The sequence below is a fragment of the Camarhynchus parvulus genome, chromosome 1 (assembly GCF_901933205.1).
Source record: "Camarhynchus parvulus chromosome 1, STF_HiC, whole genome shotgun sequence".
In the NCBI taxonomy this organism is placed as follows: Eukaryota; Metazoa; Chordata; class Aves; order Passeriformes; family Thraupidae; genus Camarhynchus; species Camarhynchus parvulus.
Genome location: NC_044571.1, coordinates 25,122,829 through 25,146,381, shown reverse-complemented (window position 1 = coordinate 25,146,381; position 23,553 = coordinate 25,122,829). Strand labels below are relative to the sequence as shown.

Here is a 23,553-nt window from a genome sequence, read left to right as displayed (position 1 = left end):
GGGGCCAGGCAAACCCGGTCCCCGGCACTCGTAGCTGCAGTGACACAGGGACGGGGCGCGCCCTGCCCGCCCGAAGCTACCCGAGCAGCGGCGCGGCCCTTCCACGGGCGGCCCTTCCCTTCCCCTTCCCTTCTCTTCCACGAGCGTTCCTTCCACACGGTCCGCGCCGGGGCGCGGCCGCCACCGCGCCGCATCGGGCAGCGCCCCGGCAGCCCCGGCTTCCCCGCAGCCCCCCGGGCCCGCAGCCAGGGGAGGGGCGGCCGCCACCATCTTGTCAGCCGCGTCCCCGGGCACAAAGGGAGGGCGAGAAACCCCCCGCCCCCGGGACCGAGCCGGGCGCCCCCGGCCCCGACTCACCTCCAGGCGCAGGGAAGCACCGCAGCCCCGCAGGAACTCGCGGATGTTGCTCAGGCACTCGCCCTCCGTCCGCGGCTCAGGGTACACCTGCAAGAGAAGAGGCGGGCGGCTCAGCGCGGGGAGGAGATGGGACCGCACGGGAGCGGCGTCCCCCACCCCGCCGCTCCCCTCACCTCCCGCTCCCTCCGCAGGCAGCGGCGCCGATCGCTCCCACTGGAGGCTTTGAACCGGGAAGTAAACACGGAGCACAGGAAATGGCGTGCGAGGGCGGGGGGCGGCGGGCAGGAGCGCGGGCAGGGGTGCCCCGGCCAGGCGCGGTCGCTGGCGGCTCTGCCCCGGCGGGGCGGGCGGAGGGAGGGAGGGACGGAGGGAGGCGCGGCCCCGCTCGGCCCTGCCCAGCCCCGCCCCGGCTGCGGGCGGGAGCGGCCGCGGGCCTCGCCGCACCGTGCTCCCGAATTTTTCAAATTGCTGCTGCACGGACCCCAGTGCCGTGACGGGTTTGGCTGCAGGGCGAGCGCCCAGCGGGCAGCCGGGGACAGCCCCTGCTCGGGACAAGCCCGGGGTACAACGCGCACGCCGCGGGTGGCCGGTGTCGCCCGTGGCGCTCGTCGGTTCTGCCTCCGGTCCACCCTTGGATATCGGTTTTCTAACGAGGAAATATATCAGAAATGCTCCGAAGACCTCCGCGGAAAATACCAGCACGCAGGGTTAATAATCTACCAATTTCAGCGTCTGGTGTAATGACCTTTATCTGTGGTTTATTAAACAGCCCCTTCCCACCCCAGAGGAAAAACAGGTTCACATAGAGGCAAACCTTGACTGAATCTAAGACAGTTTTTGGCAACGCAGCCGTCTGCTCTCTGCAGCCGCACTCGCGGTGCCTTCAGCTCAACCTCTGGAGACCCCAAAAGCAAAGTGTAGCCCTTCCACGAAAAAGCAGCCTGCCTCAAGAGCTTCAGGGACGTGGCTTAATTTACCACAGCTTAACTAAATTCTGTGTACACATAAGCATCGTTTCACAATGCATTCATTGATTTCTGTGAAGTAGTTTAGCAAACAAATCATTGCCCAAACTGGACGCCTCGCTCTGTCAGAAGGGGAAAGCCTAGCACAGAAGTGCACCGGCAAGCCGCTGGGAACAGAGGTGTTGCAACACACAGTGTCACGGCCTTTGATCATGCGTTACACTCCGAGGAGGTTTTGTTACACGCATGTGTGTCAAGGTTACATAAACTCACAGCATAATCCACCTGCACAGCACTGGGAACTTCACATAAGGTTGACTCCAAACATTCTGTCAAGCTGAAACCAAGGCAGTGCCTTCCCATGAAGATACCTCTGACCCACAGAGGCACTTTTTGATACAGAATTATTACCACAGAGGTAATTTTTGATACCACAAAAATTAACAAATGTGACAGCATGACAGGGTGAACCTGGCACAAAGAAATTTAAAACACAAGTTGCTCTCATTTTCTAAAAAAAATTCAGATGAGTCTTAAATGAAAGCCACTAGTCTCTAATACAAGGAATTTGGTAACAATATGAGTTGAAGAATCTTCCTTTCCTCAAGAAAAGAACACGTACACACACCCCTCCAAACTCCTCAAATTGTTGGGTACTATGATAAATCACTGTGGCTTAAGAATAACTCTTTACTACACTAAAACATAAAGGGAATCCTAAAGAAGCCCTACGGAAGGACTACAGCCCAAAAGATAAATTCAGTAAGTTCAAAGGACACAAGAGGTGATAGAGCCCTCCTGAAAACACCATGACCTTCATATCTCTTGCTTGAAACACTTTTTGATTACTCTATTAATTTATTTCTTAATTCTAGTAAGAAATTTAAAGCTATCATGCCAACATCCCTTGTTAGAATAAGATGCTGGGAATTTTTGCCATGTTGATGCTTCTAGTATTCTCTATCCTATATGTTCTTAATATCCACACAACAATGATATCATTACAATTTATAACTGTTTTATCTTAAACTATTAGCATAATAACTGGGGTTTATCTCCTTTTACACATGCTACTTCATTGTCTCTTTTTTGTACCCACCATTTTCTTTTTCATCTACTTTGTTCATCAAGGCCTCTTTTCATTCTGAGAAACCTTAACATTACTTCTGCTCTTCAAACACGAATAATGTCTCCCAAGAAATCACAGTAAATCCAGGTTTCTCTTAAAAGAAGCAAATGTCTTGTCTTGTAATCTACATTAACTCAAAATGTCCCAAAGTCACCAACACATTAAACTCACAGTAATTTTAAGAAACCCAGACGTGTACTATCACCTCATAAGAGCCCGCACATAATTCATAAAAGACTGAACAATAACTGGAAAAAAGAGGCAAAAAAAAAGGGGGGGGGGTTAGGGGAAAGAAAGGGGAGAGGGTAAGGAGAGACATGATTAGAGAAAGGCAAAAATTTCCAATTGAAGATTAAAGAAACAACAAGCAAAGATAACTCAAACCCAGCAAATTGTTCCCTATCAGGTCTGGAAGCTTAAAATACATGCCAAATACACCACTGAGAATTTAGCCCTGCCAGCACTCTAATGCATGTTTTCAGTTAAAAATCATTTTCCTCAAAACAATAAGTTACAGTAAATCTTTAGAAATGTCATTTTTTCCTTCAAAACAAGGGAAAAGACTTTGGAATGATAAAAGAAGCAGGGTACATTTTCTCAGCTCTGTGGCTGAAAGCATTTTTATTCAACAGAAGACAGAAGCATATGGGTAAAGAATTTAAAAATATCTTAGCATTTGCATTCTGCTAGAAATGTAAAGTATTAATGATCCCATAAAATGAAGCAAACCCATTATTTACCTGGAAAATCTTAACGTGATTTTGGTAGCCTTCTCCTACAGACAGCTGAGAAACAGAGTAAGGGACCTGAAGAACAAAACCAGCCCTGTGACAGAATGTTGAAGTGCAGTTATGTGGGCTAGGCCCATGATAAAATCACACATATGGTACATGATATCCTTTATAGTTACAGGAAGCTCAGGAGCATGACCTCTCACACAGATCACATTTATAGCCTCACAGACTATTCAAAATCCACCAGAACATCATGCAAGCAGACCACAGGCAGGTAAGCCCTAGTCCACCTGAAAGACAGCTAATCTGTACAGAGACAAAGGATAAATAAAAGTGGGGTCATATTCCCAAATTTCTTTGCTTAATAAAAAGTAGGTTGCATGTACCATAAAGCCAGTGAAATAAAGAGGTTATGTATTTTCCTCTCCAGTATTTGCTTCATCCTTTTCCTATCATAGACCAACACCATTAGTTCATTAATGGGGGTTGTCTACTTCTTATATGTATACACAGCTCTTAGTACAAAGAGGCCTCAGTGTCCAACTGGAACTTCTGTGTGCTCTGGTAATACAAATAAAAAAGGTTAATAGTAATTAGAAAAGACAGGGATTCCAGAGGGGCATGACAGATTCTTAATTAGGGACCAGGGTGCCACAGTGGAATCCAGAGATGAGAGGAAGGTAATATGCAGAGCAGCCACTGTTTAAACCACTTCTTTGTGGTTCAGGGACAGGTTCTGATTAAGATTTAATCTCTTGGGAAGCAGTGCTAGATACCACAGCTAGTTCAATGAAGACACTTATGTGATGCACTGTGGCTATCAAGGAGCAGAGTACATTTCTCATCATGCAGAAAAGGTGAAGAACAATGTGCAATGCAAATAGATGGTACCTAGCTAAATATTACATCCCTTTAGATCAGTTTAAATCTATGGTTTTAAACAACATAACAGGTGAATAAGAAAGGGCAATGCAGAGAGGCTGCATCAGGAAAATGTATGACAGGGGTGGTCTTAGAAAAAATGAAAAAGGCTACTATTAGTTCATTCGGACAGGGAAATTATATGAAGAAAATAAGCAAGGAATGTGTATAATAATGAATAAATAAAAATTTTTTTAAAACCCAAGCAAACCCACAGTTCTTTGATTGCAATCTCAAGTTAACATGAGACATTAATAAAAAGTAGGAGACATCTTCATCTATATATATGGGAAATCAGCTGTTTACTTGCATTCACTGCTGAACAACTTGACAAACTGGGTCACAGAACAAGAAGTGTACAAGGCCTTTATATAGAAACTGGAATCTACTAGGTAGAGTCAGCAAGAACACAGTTCCTACATGCAAGTTACATCAATCATTTATCTAGCACAACATATAAAAAGTACAACATGGTTTACTATGTAAGAAGCCTATCTCAGTAACTAGAAAGCAGAAATGAATAGAAAATGTAACCTAGCTGCAAACTAGTAGCCAAGTTCAGCAGACACTTAAAAACATCCTATTCAGGTGTATGGCTGCTCAACCTGAAGTTCAAAGACTGAGCCCTTAAAGAGAGGGAAATCCTGTTCATCCTGCCTGGACCCTTTTATATCAGATTCCCCTCGCAGCACAGAACAGTTCTCTCTCCATGTTTCAGAGCACCTTGTACACACAGAGCATTACCGCAATCTAACCAGTAAAAATACCATAATTGCACAATGCAGCAAAGCTAACAAAAGGCTCTTATTGATCACATTCAGTCCCACAGCAGCTGTGTTTCCCTTGCTTCCAACCCCTTTGACTGGTCAAGGGCAACTGATCTTCCAGCGGGGCAAACACCTTCTGCACAAGCACTACAGGCTGGGATTTGTTGCCAGGGTTTGTGTTCAGGGACAAAAATGAGATTAAAAGCACCATGAGGAGGAAGCCTGGCCATTCTCAGACCAGCCTGGGTGGTGAAGCTGCGGGAGATTAACTGTGCAACACCTCCTGCCGGTTCCTTCCCTGCCAGCCCTCCCGGCTGCAGCCTCCTGCCTGCACCTGCACCCATGCCCAGCAGGGCCCATCCCTTTGGGCATTTAGGTTTCCTGCTCTGCCCCAGACCACTGGCCCTCACAAATTGCCAGTGTGAGGCGCAAATTTGTGAGGCACAAATCCCCTGGGGATTGTGAGGATGGAAAAGAAAGAGTGGCTACACAGTTACACAGGAGGACAGCCACTGCTAGGGACCAACGGCAGGTGCAGCACTTCCTCCACAGTCAGTGAGCAGTTGGGCTGACAGGACTGCAGATGGGAGTCCCCTGCTCCTCCCAGGACAGCAGGAGGCACAGCTGCACTTCTAAGGATCACATCTTCCACATCCCCAACTAAGGAGCACTCTGCACTTGAACCAAATCACTTAAAGAACTGCACATCTTCCTGATGGCACATAAGTGGGATGCTATAACCAAACTAAAAACATAGATCAGGATTCTCAACGAAGTGCAGCTCTGTTTTAAAATCAGGTGTCTTGACAGAGCACCAGACCTTAGCATGATACAGTTTCTGCAGTACTGTAGCTCTTTAGCACTGACTTTTCCCACTCTATAAAACCTTCAACCCACAAACTTTTCAATAATAACCTGCACAGCAGTCAGCATGGACTACACACCTGTATTTTGGCTTGAGGGAACCCATGCTCTGAAAGCACAGCAGCAGGCAGTCAGACAGACAGACACATAAATGGTAAGAGCTAGATCCAGCAAAAGACGGAAGCTCCAACAGGTCATGCACTAAAATTTTTTTATGTGCTGAAATTTTACATTTCCACAACTCACCAAGACTCTGCATACAATACAAAGAGGAAGGAAGGTGCCTTATGATATGCCCTAAAATTCTTATTTGCTGAAAAGGATATCCAGACACCAAGTTAATCAAGACACAGCAGAAGGTAAAAGCAGGAATCTACTTAGTGTCCCAAACTCCAGTCATGTCCTAGACTTACAAGAGTACTTTGCGTGTCATTTGGAAGAACTCTCTGAAAAGTGGTCAGTGTCCATTTTTTGTTAACAATAAGCATAAAGGTTCCCAAACCTCTTGCCCTTGGTCACCACTATTGGTGACAGCCACAGAAGGAGCTCTTAGATCCCATTACCTCACTCCAAAGCCATCAGCATGACTAACCCCACATCTGACACTCCTCTGCTTTACATCCTACATCCCCCCACCAGTCCCTGTATTCCATCTTTCCATCTCTTCCACCTCAGACCACACACCACCACCTTCCAAACCAGCAAATGCAATCCAACATTTAGCCACACAAACATAACCCACCACCTCTTCTTTACTGTCCAACAGGCCAACCAACTCATCAGCCACCACTCTGTGCTCCCTCAACCTCCACTTTGCTATGCTATCTAAAACAAGGAATACTTTTAGTTGGCTGAAGACTCCTCCAGCTCTTCTGATTTTTTCGTCTGCACATGTTCAGAAATGCTCCTCTGCCTGACTAGCCATCATTAACAGTGACCTACATTCAAATGCACAAATGCTCTGCTTTAGCTGCTTCAGTTCTTTAGTGTAATAGCCCTCAAAATATAAGTTCAGCTAAGTTTGCAAATGAAATGTGTAGCTTGGTTAAAATGGCAGCCAGGTCTTGTGGCAGCCTTTATAAATGGGACCTTATGCAAGAATTAGAGCTTCTTTTTTCCATTAATCTGCCCTCCAAAAATGACTCTGTAAAACTGATTCAGCTGTTTGAGTTCATCTTTTCAGATATGTACCTAAATTAAACAATATTCAGGAAAACAGTACTTTTTTTTTCAGTAGAAGTACAGTACTTTTGCCACTTCCCTTAGACCCTGATTAAATTCACATCAGGGTACATAGACTCAAGTTGCATCAGGGAAGGGACACTAGGAGGCTTTTCTTAACAGAAAGGGTGATTAAACATTGAAATGGGCTGCCCAAGGAGGTGGTGGAGTCACCTTCCCTAGAGGGGTTTAAGGTAAGACTGGATGGGGTACTTAGTGCCAAGGTCTGCTTAACAAGGTTGTGTTCAGTCAAAGACTCAGTGATCTCAGAGGTCTTTTCCAACCTAATTGATTCTGTGATTTTGTGGAAGTCTATAAACTGACTCCCATGAAGCAGGTTTTAACCCAGCCCTAAGATCCAAACACTGTAGTCTAAGGGCAGGCACCAGGGCAGTCTGATGGTATTTTTGTTATCTCAAGTTTCCATCTAATTTTTATATTTCAGACAGAAAACATAGGTTGGCACAGCATTAAGACAATGAGAATGCCATGCACATAAAACTTACAAGCTGTCTTTGCAACTGCTATTAGGAGCCTCGAAGCCCCCCCTGCTGTGGCCTGAGTTAAGCAGGAGCCCTACCAGAGCACATGCACGGGAGTGTGCCTGAAGGATGTGATACACACACATAAGAGAGTCTGGCTGCAGCTGCAGCTGTAATCTGCTTTCCCTTCCTTCCTAAAAGCTAAGAACTAATATTCCTAATTCCCGCGGTTTTGCTTATTTTCTTGCTATTTCAAAGAAAAAGAGGAAATCAGCTAGCATGCAACTGACCCCAATCCCAAGCAGCATCCTCAGCCTCAGGCTGCAGAGCTCCAGGGGTGCCAGCATTAATTGTCAACAGGAAGATGTGCATTTCCCTGAAGTCAGCTCGTGAAAAAAGCCTGATGAAATGCAGCTCCAGGTGTGGGCTTGGCAGGAGCTGAACCAAAGAGGTTCCCCTGTGAAGGAAGGCTGGTGGGGAAGGGTTTTGACCCCCTTGTCACGTAAAGCCTGCAGTGTTTCCTGTGGAGCATCGCTGTTCTGATGCAGCGCAAGCTCAGGCTTCAGGAGTCCAATCACTCAGGGTTTGTTTACACTGGGAGAGCTCTGCTGCTAGATATGCTGGCAAAGCTCCTCAGTGTGGATGTAACATATGCCAGAGAGGGAATTCCTCTGCCAGTCTAACAGTACCACTTCCCCCAATGACATTAACAAAGCCAACAAAACCACTTCTCTGACAGCACAGCTGCACCAGTGGGGGGTATATGATTTTTACTGCTTTCCCCCTCCCCCCACCCCATGAAAATATTCCATAGGAGTACCAAAGCCCTACAGAACGGATGGATTCTCTTCTGGGCAAGCTGCCAACATCATCCAATAGCACTCACTGCAGAGCAGGAAAATGGAGACCCGTATTAAATGCGCTTAGAATGAAACAAGCAGTGTTTCATTGGCCAAGAAGGGACAGGGGCCTCTGCCCACACGGTGTCAGTGATGCGTGATGAGGAGTGGCACCAAGGAAATTTCCTGCAGATGAAGCTGGCCACCCCTACTCAAGTCCCTACCACAATTACAGTGCTGAGGCACTGAAACAGGTTGCCCAGGTAAGTCATGGGTGCCTCATCCCTGGAAGTGTTCAAGGCCAGGCTGGATGGGGTTTTGAGCAACCTGGTCCAGTGGAAAGTGTCCCATGGCAGGGGTGTTGGAACTAGATGATCTTTAAGTCCCTACAACTCAAACCATTCTATGGTTCTGTGACTCTGGTGGTGGGTAATGGCAGCAACAACATCATACTGAGAGATGTGGAGAGAAAATGGCTTTGCTCTAGGCAGCAAAGTAAGGGAGAGAGCAGAAGTGTCACTCTGGCTGAGGATCAGGGAGTAAAGCTCAGCCAGCCAAAGTGCAAGACACAGCTTCCATGCTGCCAGCCCACAGTATTTTTGCAAACCCTGTCATGCTTCAAATGTTTTAAAGTTACAGCTCTTCAAATCACAGCCACTGGATAACAATTAATTTAAATTTTTATTTAAGGAAGATGTATATTAAATTCCCTTCAGTGATTCATAGCCAGATTTTAATAATATATATGCATACCATATATAATATATATATAAATATATATGTCTGTATATGTATAAATACACTTACATACATACCTAGTCTGCAAACTTCAATTTTAAAGCCAGACTTCCCATTTTCTAAGGCTGGAATTACAATCTTAAACATTTTCAGCTAAACAATGTGGTGCCATCAGCTACTAGCATGCAGTGTAACCAGAGGGGAGCGTGCTGGTGCCATCCCCACAGTGCTTCCTTTTCTCCACACACACACAGTATTTGGAGGATAGCCTGGGTAGCAGTAGGGCACCTGAGGGCTAACGTTTTTGTTGTCCATATTATGTACAGGCATAGAAAGAATGCATATTAAAACTGTGGAAAAGGCATTAATGAGAGTAAGAGGAGCAAAACTACATTATTTTTCCATATTTTCTCAGAAAAAACAATTTGATCACCGACAGTTTCCTTAATTGCCCCTTCTTCTCAGGATCTAGCACACCCTTATTTAACTCAGTCCAGATCTTTATGCACTAACAGGATCTGGTTTTTCAGGGAAAAAAGCAGTGCACATAGATACAAGTCCTCTGCTTCCTCAATGAGCAAGGCAGACCATATTTCTTTGGATAATACCCCAGTTGCCAGAATTCAGAGCCAGTACATAGACAGGAAAAGCAAGGGCACTCTCCTTCAAAGCATTCCTGCATCCCTGCTCTCACAAGGCAGTAGGAGTAGCACGGTCAATGACAGGTCTGTAACAGGACCAAAGAATCCTACAAAGCTCACAGTATCACTGATGAGAACAGCATGTATTCAGGGAAAAGGCACTCTAATGACTTTGTTTGGGATAACTTTTCCCCAGGCTCTCAGCTCATCCTTGCAGTGCTTCCCCCCTGGAGCAGCAGTGCTCATACACCAGCGTTCCTCGAGCACGCAGCCACGGCAGGCACACCTGTCCAGCATGGATTATTCTTGCCAGAAGCACAATAATCTCCCTGAGAGGACTCTTGCTGAAGGAAGGGAGCATATGCACATTGAAATGCAGATTTTGCTTCCTGTCCTGTGATGACCTTCTGCTGCTGCTGCACATAGCAGCCACAATACCTTCCCAACAGATTTCAGTGAGCAAAGGCACAACAGCCTTTGGGGTCAGCCAGGCAGACCCAAACAGCCTCACCAAGGCTTCAGGGTGACAACATCCTGCCAGAAGAACTTCCAAAATATTGGTTGCTCAGGGCCAAATAGCACTTGGAAATTTCCACCTTAGGAGTAATGTCTGCACTGCTGGTGGGATGTTCTCAAGCTCTGTCTGGGCTCCACATTCAGCTCCCAACCAGCATTGCACCCTCTGCAAATATACTGGGCTACAAAAATTGTCACTTGTTATTAACTCTGGGCCCAAAACACCTTTCCTTTCTTCTTCCTTTGCAACACGTGAAATATCATGTTCAGGTCACACCTTGTCACAACAGGAGAGAAGTATACTTAGCCCTGATATTACGTGTGAAATAAGAGATAAGTGAGCATAAATCTATCCCCTTTGCCCGAGCCTAGGGGCACATGCTCATCGCGGGGACAAGGCTGGTGACATGGCTGCCACATGTGGCAGCCCCAAACCCTCAGTGCTTGTGCTCATACACAACAATTCATTTGCCTTGTGAATCACAAAGGGTTAATTTATTCCTAAATTACAATTCAGAATGCCTCATTTAGCCAAAGACCTCTCTCATTAAAAAGAGAATCGTACAGATGTATGATGTATTTGTACAAAGATCCTAATCTTTGCTGCCATCAGCTCTGGCACTACCCCAATTAATAACCAAATTAATGTCAACGCCGGTACCCAATCCTCCACAGGGAATAGGGATGACGTTTCCTTTCGGCCATGCACCAAGCCTCATCCAGCAGGAGAGAGAGCTGTGTGTGTTTTCCCGGGGCTGTGCCGCCCGTCTCCCACCTCAGCGCCGCGGGAGCAGCCAGAGGAAGCGGCTGTGTTTTGGCTCAGCCTCCCCCGCGCAGCAGAGCAGCTCCTGCCTTGCTCAGTCCTACGCTCGGTGCACCGCCTGGGCATGGTCCATTGGACGGAGGGGAGCCCCAGCCGCCCAGCCCGCTCGCTCCATGCCCCGGCTCCGAGCGCCGAGCCAGCCGCGGCCGTGCCCTGCAGGAGCCCCTGGCGGAGGGGGGGCACCACGGGGTGTCAAATGGCTGCTGCATCACATTGCCCGATGCGTCTTCTGCGTTTTCCCCAAAAAAAGAACAAAGCTGTCCTCAAAACGACGCTTTCTGTCGAACAGCTGACCAAAAATAAAAAGTACAAACAAAACTTAATGGAGCGCGAAGCCTCATATGACAAGGAAAATTCCCGCTCCAATTCTGATCTCTGTTTACAACGTTGAAAGTGGGTCAAACTGGTCTGCGATGGAGGAATCTGTTTGGAAAATGATCTCTGAGAGGAAAAGCATCTAAGCGGCAGACAACTGCACTGCAATGCTTCCACGGGGATCCCTTCCCTGCCATCAAAGTAATTCAGTTTTACCACACAAGGCTGAAACACTCTAACTTGAAATTATGGCTTTTTTAATTCAAATTACTTAAATTCAGCAATTCCCTATCTTTTGGAGCAAATCAACTAACTACGTTTCAGCATAGATCTCCATGCTTTAAAAAACTAAGACAGCTGGGTTTGGACAGGGTGGGGGAAGAAGCTGTTCTCGGTTTTGTTGATTTTGCATTGGTTGTTTTTTTTTTTAATAATTGCCCTCACTTTTGTTCATTTCCTGTGTTCAGGACAAGCTTATTGTGCAGCACCATCACACTGCCTAACCCAACTATTTTGTTTTACCCTGTCATGGTCTCTTTCAAAATGCAAAGGAATGATTATGACATAAAATGTGAGCCCAAAAATAAGGAACAGTCTGTAACAACATTACTTTTCAAGGTATTTTCATTCTGACTTAGAGAAATCTAGTCAATTTAATATCTGTCCTTTCCTGTTCAAGATAGAATATGATTGTAATGTAAACAAATTCAGCCAAAACTTCCTGGCAAGAAGCTCTGTAGGTTGCTCTGTGCAATGCTGGTATACAAATACACAGCAATCTAAAGAAAGAATATACTAACCAGCCTTGAAACCCACTAATTTGTTTTATCGACTTATGAAAATTCTGTTCTTTGACCTTCAAGTGCTTGATTCCTTTTATGGTCGCACAATCCTTATTTATTAAAAATCTCCTGCTAATTACTCTCAGGGTACCCAGAGGCTTTAAAAAGCACAAAATGCCAAATAATGTATTACTACATTCCTGCATATATTGAATCCTCTTTCTAATCTGTTTTTGAAAGAAAGAAATACATTTATAACATTTTCTAGAAAACATCTTTAAAAGCACCCCAAGCTGATAAACATTCCTTCATATTTATATTTTGTAATTTTTTAAAATGTTCTCTTTGGTTTTAGTTACTATTTTGTATTTACAGAAAAATGAGCTCTGTAAGTCTTCAAAGTGTCTGCTGATGTCAGATATTTATAGAAAGTTATGATCTCAAATGATTTTAAGAACTGAACCAGTCTACATCTGTGGGACATCCTTGTATCTTTTAAACTTCAAAAATGTCCAGTTTAAACTAGAGACCTTCAGGGCAAATAAGGAATAAAAAGGCTCACATTTTAAATGCACTCAGTATAAAAAAAGTAACAAAAAGTAGTAGCCAAAAAGACTTGAAAAAAATACCATGGCGCAGTAAAGGATGTAAATTTTATACCTGTTTACTAACAAACAAAGAGAACAAAGTAACACGGAAACAGCTCAGACATAACATAGATGAGAACATGAAAGAGGTATGGAGTATAAATTCTGAGTCTATAGAAAAAATATTTACAAAGTTAGATGAAAAAATGAGTTTGAGAGACATCTATGAATTAGAAAGTGCTTTCTGAATGGCCCATGGAAATGAGCAGTTACCCTCACAAAACCAAAGATCTCCCTAAAAAAAAATTAAAAGGACTATTTCTCCCCAGACTTGCAACTAAGTCAGAGCCAGAGAAGACACCGAGGGTCAGCAGGGACTCCTGTCCCAGCACCCTGCTGAACGCGGGGCGAGCTCAGGGCTGGGAGGCTGCGAGGCGCCAGCGTTCCTGCTGCCCTGCTGCCATCTCAGCCCACTGCAAACCCCACACTGCTGCACGGTGAGTTCCGCTGACAGCTCCTCGCACTCAGGCTGGTGTCCTTGCTGGCTGTGGGGAGCTGTGTGCCTCTGCCAACCCTCCTCTGCATATGGGTGCTGCCAACCCTCCTTTGCATATGGGACCCCTGCCTGAACATGAGGGGTGTTTGCTCCTCTGAGATGAAAAGAGAGTCTTTCATTCAATGACCAAGCTGTCCCAAACTGTACTGTAACAGAGAAGCACATTAAGTTGGGAAACACTCTTTTAACACTTATTTCTGTTATGCTTTTTTGTTTATTTTGTTTTTTGGTAGAACCTCTTTCCCAGATTGAGTGCAGGACCCCATTTTACTAGGCTTGACATCTACACAAGTGGAAAAGACCTTTCCTGCCCTAAAGCTCAGAACCCAAAGCCCAAGAGGTGCTCAGGGAGTGTGCCTGGAGCAGCAGTGTGGGAAAGGCTGCCAAAACCCTCCTCGGGCTTGGTGCCACCAGGCAAAAGAGCCTGGGGACAAGGAGGCATGGGCGGAGCCTGTCAGAGCCAGCAGATAGTTAGGCAGAGGAGCCCCCATTTACCCCCAGCCCCACATCACACATGTCACCCCAGATGGCAGAACAGGGCATTTACCTGATGGCAGAACAGGACATTTACCTGCTCTGGAGCCCCACTTCGCAGCCCAGTGCACTAGACAGCAGTTTGCACCTCACGTACCACCCCCACAAAGCTGCAGCCCCTTGGGAGCAGCGACATCCTCTTCAGCTCTACTGCCTGAACAGCCACTTAGGGGGAAATGGTAGTGGGGAAAGCTGGCAGCAGCAGTGGCAGGGGCTTCAGCTGTCCCAGCTAGCCCCATGCCACCATGGTTGTCCCTGAGTTACCCACACACTGTGCCCGCTCTCATCATTTCCATCGCCCGCCAATAGCACGGCGGGCTCCTGTGAGGTTTCCATATCCCCACACCACCTCCCAAAGTACCTGCGAATTCGGGAGGCAGAAATGATCTACTACATCTGCAGAATGGGACTCCAGTCCAGAGCCAAGACCTCCACGCTACAGTACAACACAAAACAGTAACAACCCCAGCAGGTGGCAAACTGAAGAACCAAGGGGGACAGCCCAGACCAGTGTCCTGCTGAGCTCAAGGCACTGGTTACAACTTTGTGGGTCTGAGAACTGCTTGAAATAGAGCCACAAAAGGTAACAAAAGCCCACTGTCAGCGGGCTCTCGTGAGTGGAGTGCTCTGCCAACTGCAAAAGGTGAAAAATATGGTGTTATTTTCAAGCAAGGAGTCATCCCATCATCATAGCAGATGACCTTCATCAATCTTCTCTTCACTACCTTAGACTGGCAAACGAGGAAAGTTTTTTGCCAATACGTGGATCTCTGTGTGCACTACATTATTGAACATCAGGTGAGACAACGGAACTGTCCCAAGTTTTGAGGCACAACCAAACCCCTCTCCCTCTGGCTGAGCTATGACAGGAATTACGTACATACACAGAACACATAAAAGTTACCTGACAGAGTACATTTTCTTCAAACACAATGCAAACTAGAGCTGTAACGCGTTTTTTCAGCCCCCCCGCCAAAAAAAGGATGAGATTTTTTTCCACAGACTACCGAACAGTAAAGGACCCAAATAACGCTAAAACAGCCTTCAAGAAAACTAAGCATCAAACGCTAAAATGTCCTTCAGAGGCTGGAAGGGATGAGCTGAATCACCTCCCCAGCGAGGTGAGGCACCGGCTGTTCCAGCAGTTGCGTAGATAAGTTTGCAGCCGGCTCGTGGCACGCAAGGAAGGGTCCATAGTGCACCCCCCAAAACGAATGCATCTCCCGTGCACAGCCGGGACTCCGCTTTGGCGAGCGGAGCGTTTGTACAACACTTGCACAACAGTGGCCCCTCAGGGGGGAAGCCCCTCCAGCCCGGCCGCCGCTCCCCGCTCTCCCCCGGCCCCCGAGGGGGAGCGGCCCCGCTCCGCCCCCCGCGCCCCTCGCCGCCCTCCCCGGGCCCGGGGTCCCCCCTCCGGCGCGGGGAGCGGCGCGGGCGGGGCCGGGGCGGCGGGCCCGGCCGCACAAAGGGCTGCGGGGCGGGGGCCGCCGGGCACTTACTTTGTCTATGGTGCCCGGGAGCAGGCGGTCGAGCAGGCGGCACAGCACCACGCCGTCCTTCAGGGAGGACTGAAGGAAGCCCTCGGGGTCGGAGATGGTCTTTTTGGGCGACTCCAGCACTCCCAGGGCGATCAGCCACGTAACGGTCTGCTCCGCCGAATTCATGGCGATGGCGGCGGCGGGCGGGGGTCGCGGCGCCCCGCGCCTCGCGTGGGTTTTGTGTCTCCCCCGGCGGGGGCTTCAGGCGGAGGCCGGCGGCGCCGCCCCCATGTGAATGCAGATGACGACGCCCCGGCCCCGCCGCTACAGACACATGCAGCTGCAGTGCCGCCTCCTCCCCGCCCCCCCGCCGCCACCGCCGCCGCCGCCGCCGCCGCCGCCGCGGCCGCCGCCGCCCCATGACATCACTGGCAGCGGCGGCGGGCGGGGGCCGCGCGCCCGCGGAGACCCGCGCACCGCTCCGCGCCCGCTGCGCGCTCCCAGGGGCGGCCGGCGCGCCCCCTGGCGGGCGGTCGGCACCTCCGCGGGCGCGCAGCGGGGCGGGAGCGGGAGCCGGAGCCGCCGGCGCCGCCGGCCGCGGGGAAAAGTTGCGGGATACGCCGGCCCCTCCTTTCCTCCTCGGACGGCGCCGTCACGCAGAGAACGAACCCCTACAAAGCCTTCGGCGCCAGGCTCGGGCAGACCGGTTTCGGACCATCTGCCTCTGGGGGCACCGGCAGCGGGTTCCGGCCCGACCGGCCGCACTAACGCGATCTCTGCCTTTGCCCGTCGTTCCCTTGCGCACGGAAACCCGTTCGGGAACCCCGGCCCAGCGGCCGGGTGGCGGGCTCGCCCCGGTGCGCGCCATCCCCGCCACGCGCCTGCCGGGATGCTCCAACCCCGGAGAGCCTCCCGCCCGCTTCCACCCCGATGGGCTGCGGCACAGCCTGGGAAGCCAGCGCCAACACTCAGAAGTACTCTGAAGGCTAACCTGAAACAGAGCCTTCCTGTGCCTTTTATTCTGACATAAACCATTCCTCAAGGCTTTGCTTGGACAGGGCTCTATGAGCAATCAGTATTTTTTTGTTAGGAGATGGCTGGTGTGGGCTCCCGGGGTTCTTCTGTTGCAATCAGCCTCCCTGGTGCAGCACACACGCCAGGAGAGGCGATACCAGCATAGCCCCTCCTTTCCCTTCTCACCCCATCTGACCCCCTCGAGGGGCAAAACGCCTCCAAGGCAGAGGCAGAGAGAATAATGCCAACCCAAACTCATCTCTGCTGTTCTGCTTCCAGCCTGGTGCACTGCGTCCACCACCATCACAGTCCCTGAGCAGCAGCTCTGGTAGGTTCTTCTGACCCAGAATCTCCTCCCAAACCACCTGCCAGCCCAGAAAAACAGAAGTGCATTTCAATCTGATACAAGATAATCTAATTTCAACACTCAATCTCCTCCTAACCCATAATGGGTGCAGATTTTCTTAAATTCTGACACTTCAGATAGATACCTCTTCCAAAATTTGTTTTTCCTTTTGGTCTTTGTTTTTTGATCGAGGTGAGAGCAGCAGACTGTCCTCTACCAGTATTAATGCCCACCTGGACTCAAGTAGGATGAGATAAACAAGTACAATGCCACAGCAATGGTCAATGGGGGCATTTATGACCTCGGCATCCCCAGCAGGGGTTCTCCCATAGCTTCCCAAGCAAGGTGAGCAGCAAGTGGGGCCATCCCTGGCACTGGTCCATGGTAGAAAAAAATGGCCACTAGTTTAGGAAGATTTTCATGTGAGAGATGTGATGGGTACATGAACAACGTGAAAAGTGCATGGCTGATTACAGCAGAGAGCATGATGTGGGAAAACCCATCCAAAGGCAATGGAAGTAACAACATGTTACAACACAGAACAGAAAGGGTTTCATTATAAGCAATATCTGTGTTGTCAGTGACTGACATCCATGACCTATGTCCTCACCATTGTTCTGCACTTAACGGTACACCCTTCCAGATTTATTTTCATCAACAGCTTCTGACCCAATGATTTGCCAGCTATGAAGAACACAAACATGGCAATTCTTTGCCATTGGAAAGATTGGATGGATTGCCTGGAGACTTCTAAAAGAAGCTTGACACAGGTCAGGAAACCATTTCCAGATGTTCAGAGGAAAAAATTTGAAGTGCCCAAAAGACATAGGAGCATGCCACTCCCTTCTTGGCTTCCTTTCTTGTCAGACTTTTCCCTACAAGGTATTTACTGCAAAGCACCTGAACTCTCTGCACAGCTCCCTTGTTTTATTCTTTCCTTCTGCACGTCCCAGTACTGTCCATTTATACTACAGCCTTGTAGGACAGAGATATTCTGCATCTGCACCATCTGGCAAGTGGAGCCCATGCCACAGTGGGAGTTTTGAAGTAACACAAACAATGAAACATACAATTATTGCAAGTCTGCACTCCTTTGTTTCACAATTAAAGATGTTCTGATTCTCTTATGTTCTGACTCTGGTCCCACTGTTGCTTCTAGATTATAAACTCATGACATCTTTATTCAAGCATCCATTTTGATAGTATTTAAATAATCTAAATTCTTTCAGAAATTGTCATAGAGGGATGTTTTTAACCACTTTTTTTCTGCAAAACATTTTAAATTTAAGCAAAGCTGAAAAAGTAATTTTAGTACTGGCTCTCATAAACAACGGATATATATGAAGCATGTATATAGGTTCAGGTAACTTCCAGGCCTTAAATCTGTTCACACAAGCAAAAAGATTCTTATATTTTGGGGGGGGGAGTGGAGAGGTGTCTCAGTTTAATAATACCTGGACCTCTTTTGAACAAGAAAGAAATAAATGTTCTCTGAAATATATCAGGCAGCTTTGGCAGAGGTCTAGTAGATTTAACAGCACATAATTTTGTATAAATAAAGATTAAGCAGTTGACAATTTATTTGGTCTTTTCCAAGCTTTTGTCAGATTCTTATGGAAGTTACTAAGGAAACCAGGTAGACACGAGGTAGAAGGTAAATTTCTGTCATGGATTAGCTAGTGGTTGAAAGACAAAACAGCAGGAATAAATTGCCAGTTTGCAATTTGACCAAAAAGTTATCAGTAGAGATCTTCCTCTGTTCTGTGGTATGAATTTAACTGAAAGTCTCCAAAAGACGATTATACTTCTGTGGATTTTGTTTATTCTTTTAGCCTGAACAATTGGTTTTGGAGGAGGGAGAGCAGGAGAGGAAGGAAAGAGCAGGTGAAGAAAGCTACTCTTTCATTTTGGCCTTCCATTTGCCGTTTTCCATCTTCAGCTGTTAATGCCTTGTCTCCCTGCCCCTGGGCAGCAATGAGATGCTTTGGCCAGATACACAAGTCGCTGTTTTCCCTGTGCCAGGCCAAGGTCAGGATTTCAATGTGCAGGTAACTAATTAATTATCAGTCCAGCTTGAACAGAAATTGCCTTGACAATCTGTAATTAGCTATATAGAGGTCATACTGGATCAATTGCTGTGCTGGGGTTCCCATGCTATACGTAATTATCTCTGTCATTTTAGCCTAGGGAGGTTTACATCTCTCTGTAGTAAAAGCCTCACCCAAAGCACACTTCTGTGTTAAACCCAGAGATGTATTTCCATGCCATTTAAACCTACCTTTCAAAAGAATCTTGAGGCTTATAGAGGAGCTAGTCTTTTGCAGTTCCTGAAAACAGCTATCACGAGTTCAACATCACCAGCTCTCTGCTGTTGATTGACTACCTGTCAGCTGAAGGGGTCAGTTGAAACCCATACACCAAAGATTGTGTTGGTGAATTTGGGATGGCAGACCAATGAGCTGTGTGGTAGTGGAACAAGCCTCAATGAATTAAAAAAAAAAACAACAAAACAACAAAAAACACAATAGAGAGCAAATTATTTCATTATCTTCCAAGTTGCAAAGTATTTTAATAGGCAGATGAAAAGTTTTTTGTCCTGAATAAATGAGTACCATACAGAGAGCAGCTAAAGTGCTGATGCAGAAACACAAATCCAGGACTCTGAGAGCAGATGTTTGACCAAGGGTGACAACAGCATGATGCTCAGGACTGCCCTGCTCAGCTCCAGGGCAGCACCATGGGTGCCCAGGCAGGCTTGGGCCTCTCAAACAGGCATAACAGAATGCAGTGTGTTGAATACACCAGTGTCCAAACCATCCCCAAAAACAAAACAAAACAAAATTAAAAAAAAAAAAACCAAACCAAACCAAAACAACAACAACAAAAAAAAAAAACCAACCAAACAAACAAAAAACCCAACAAAAAAAAACCCACTAAAATCCAAAGAAAAAAGATGCTTTAAAACCACTTTCTTTCATGGAGGCTGCAGGTACCTGTTGCAGAATTTGAGGGAAAACAGGGGTGCTTAGCATCATGAGAGCTTTTAGCTGGGGGAGAGATGCCCTGGAGATCAAAGTCCCTCATTTATTTCCCCCGATTACAGATCTCAAGTCTCTCAAGGACCTAGTGCACTTGCCCTACTGCCTCCTGTGCAAGTGCCTTTAGGGCCTACCCAAAAGCAGAAATACTGTCATCATGTCTTTATTTTAAATCAATGCAAACTATTGACACTATGCTCCGATTGAACTTAGAGTCCAATCTCTGCCAAGTCTTTGGCTATCTTAATCCTAGCAGTCAAATTTTTTGTTAGCATTTGCTTGATTTGATGAGGCAATCCTGTGTTACAAGATTTATTACAGTCACTCATGCTTTTGTAGCTTTTACCCTGGCTATGATCTTTAGGTGGAAACATACAGAGAGTCCTCTGGCAAGCCTGCAGTAGCCCAAAATGTAGCTCTGCTTCTGCACTCCTGAGAGCATCACTTCAAGAGCTGCCTTTGTCTTCTAAGTGCAGTTCAGGATAATGGCATTGATCCACTACATTCTTTATACTTTCAGAAACCAGTAAGTGTTTCTGCTTTTGGCAGAGATGAATATAAAATGAAGGTCCTTGCCACAAAGGGCTTAGTCTAAATCACAGATGATGGAAGATGAAGGATAGACCTGAAAAAGGAAGAAATGAAGCAGGACAATAGGCAGCAGCACAGTCACACTTAGGCTGTCTCCACAGGAAGAAACTTGTTTTAATTGCCATTTCAAAAGCTTTATTCACATTTAATAAGGTCTGAGAAAAAAATGAAGGACAAGAATTAAGCAGCAAGAAATCAAAATTACTGACATGAATGAAAATGTTTTGAATTTGAACAAACAAAAAAAGGAGCTGAGATTCTTGGATGTTTTTAAACAAATGCATAATGAATGAACAGTATTCTTCAAATTCTGCCCTGTATTTTGTTAGCATGAGTTGGAATATGTGCTTTTTTAACACTGCAGGCTGGACAGAAGCAAATCAGTGGTTCCCCTGTGGAAGGACTTGGGGGAGGGGAGTTGGCAGTGAGCTCCACCATTTCAGGCCAGACGCAGAGAAAGCTGTGTCCTGCAAGCTGAAATATCAGATGCAGATCCCCAGCTGGTGGAAGTTGTCACAGCTCCCTTAAAGTTGATGAATCTATGACATTTTTAAACAGCAAGCTCCACAATTTGCAAAGAGCTCTGATCACAGGGGACTGACATGACTATCCATAAAAAAAAGCAAATTGGATTCTAAATTGTATCTGATGAAGAATTTTGGGCAGAGTAAATGTAAGAGTGTTACTGAGTCACCAGTAGAAACTCATTTGGATTATAGCACAGAAACTTGGACACTTGTTCTCTGGAAAAATTAAATCACACGGCAATAGAGTCATTAGAAGACTGACAGTGATCTTATGGGAACTCAGCTTGTTTGCCCTGGTGAAACAAAGCCTGAGAAAGGGTACAGGAGGGCCAGCTATAAATACACCAGTGGGTAAATATCACAGATAGGCATGCAGCTATCTAAGTTTCAGGACAATGCTAGCACAAGAGCAAACGGATATAAACAGTTCCTGAATAAATTTGTGCTGGAAATCAGTAAAATATATTTGTTTCTTCTAGCCATAAAAATTTTCAATGCTGATAAGAAAGAGCAGGGCAAATAACCCAGCTGTTTTTAGAGGGTGTAAATGTGCAGGCTAAAGGGATTCTATGGGTTGCAGTGGCAGGGACTGGACATCACCCAGGCTCCGTTCCCCAGCAGACTGTGCATTACTCCTACCAGAATCAAAGTGGGCCAAGCATTCATCATGATGGATAAGTTTAGTGAGAGAAGTCAAATAAGCAGAACCACAGTCAAAGCCATTCTCTCACTCTGAGTGAATGCTAATGACACCCGTTCATTGCTGCTTGGAAAATGCACTTAGTGAACTAGGTTAATGGAAGAAAACCCTCTTCTCTGAGATATAGGCTCACAGAGTCAGAAGCTACACATAGTAACCCTTGGATTTTATTTTACAGCCCTTTTGTATTCAAATTTTTCAATCATATGAAAGTTTGCTATGTATCTATGCCTCTTTTGTTTTTAAACATACAGCAATTACCAGAGTGAAGTAGTATCCTGCCACTCCACTGCCTGTTCTCCACTTTACTCCAAAGTCTTCAGCAGTAGACAGACAGTTTTGAAGACATTTTTGAAGTGTGGGCAGATGGAAGGGCAGCATAGGGAATGAGACAGAGGAAGAGAAGGCAGGATGATAGAAGATCTTAGTCAATGCATCGAGCAGGAGCATCAAAATATACAGCTCTTCCATCAGTGTATTTATGACAAGATTTCCACACTTGGCTCAGGTAAAGAGAAGGAGAACTGATAGTCATGGGATTGGTTGGCTGGTGAAGTTTGCAAGAGGATTCTTATTCACAGTGGTGAATAAGAGTGGTCAACATACTGGATACATTTGCTAAAGCTGTAAAACTGGATTAGTCCCATTCACAGGGGAAATTGCTGTCTCCCTGTAGGACAGCAAGTGTCACCATCTGCCGGGTCACCCTTGTGCTTTTCTGGGTGTGGGGGTTGCACTTGCTGTCGCTGACAGCAGGGCATGCTCAGGGGAGGGTTTGGGAGCCTGCTCCTCTGGCACTGGGCCAGAGCCCCCGTCTGGCACACAGCAGAACATCTATGGCTCCATCAGGCTTTCAAGAGCTCTCTGCACCACTACTGCAAGAGACCATGGGAGCCGATGGAGCTGTTATTTTTAGTCCTACAGTACTATTTGTTGACTATGGCTGTTTCCTATGCAGGAGGTACTGAAGGGCCAAGGCACTAGAAGCCTTCTAATGATTGAGCAACAAATGTTACAGTCAATAAATGTTACAGTCAATAAATTGCACCATCTGCCTTACAGTTAGCATCTGCACTCTTCCAGCCCGTAATGATATATTATATGATATTATATATGATATGATATATGATATATGTTATGTTGTGTTATGTTAATTTAGCTTTTAGACCTTTGTATCATCATCAGTTCAGATTTATTTGTGACACTCTCAGTCACTAATAAGATGGTCTTCTAGTGTTCCTTTTGGAAGAAACCAAATACTAAGTCCTGCTGAAAGTTTACCTAGCTTATGGGAGCCTCACCTCCCTACACTATAGGGTTTTCAGGGGTGCTAGCACCAGGTACCCAGAAGAAGGTGGAGGCCCATTTGTGGGAGCTGCTCAGACAGAATATACAGAGATAGAAACAGCTGAAATCTTGTGTTTTGCCCCAGAATCTCTGGGCACCTCTGGCTACTTTCTTTTTTGCTGATTAAAACTACAGCCACCAAACAAATATGGATTATTATTATTTGGTTCAGCTCTCTACCATTTTCTCTTTAAGCTCTCAATGTTTAAGGACATTTATCTTGTGTATTTTTCCTTGGCTTTTATAGTCCTGTTGGCAGCAATTATAACTCTCAGTGCTCTTAATTTTGGCCAAATAAAACTAATAAGTATACTCTGATAAATTAGCATTTACTTGACAAGCATCTTACCAAACAAAGTCTTTTGGAGGGCTTGAATCCTAAAGATCTACAATGTTATAAAAGCCAAGGTGCACATAGAGTTACACCAGAGCTGATTAGAAAGGAGAAATAAGTATCACTGGCATGCTGAATTTCCTAGAGTCCTCAAGCTCAGGTGCCACCACCATTTAGCAAACAAACTCTCTGCAAGGTCTGCCCTCATAGGCCATATTCTCCCCTGCCACATTCTCCTTGCAACCTTTCCTATCTGAATTGGAACAGGCTACCTGGGGAAGTGGTGGAATCGCCATCCCTAAAAGTGTTCAAAAAACAAGTAGTCATGGCACTCTACAATACAGTTTAGTGGGCACGATGGTATTCAATCCAAGCTCGGACTTAATGATCTTGGAGGCCTTTTCCAA

The 23,553-nt window shown here is 46.4% G+C and overlaps 1 protein-coding gene across 5 annotated transcripts in view; it reads right to left on the bottom strand.

The window, feature by feature from the left end:
* Positions 1–15,616, bottom strand: part of ARHGEF7 (Rho guanine nucleotide exchange factor 7) — a 114,251-nt gene extending 98,635 nt beyond the window's left edge. For 3 of the 5 annotated variants that reach the window (XM_030956089.1, XM_030956109.1, XM_030956127.1), the window contains exons 1-2: positions 15,271–15,616; positions 358–444 (exon numbers count right to left, since the gene is read on the bottom strand). In XM_030956089.1, the coding sequence (XP_030811949.1) occupies positions 358–444; positions 15,271–15,435 (252 nt within the window). In that variant the 5' untranslated portion in view covers positions 15,436–15,616. Of the gene's footprint in view, positions 1–357; positions 445–530; positions 670–15,270 lie in introns of those variants that run through there. The other 2 variants (XM_030956098.1, XM_030956134.1) reach the window with 2 other exon arrangements.
* Between the last annotated feature and the right edge of the window lie 7,937 nt (positions 15,617–23,553).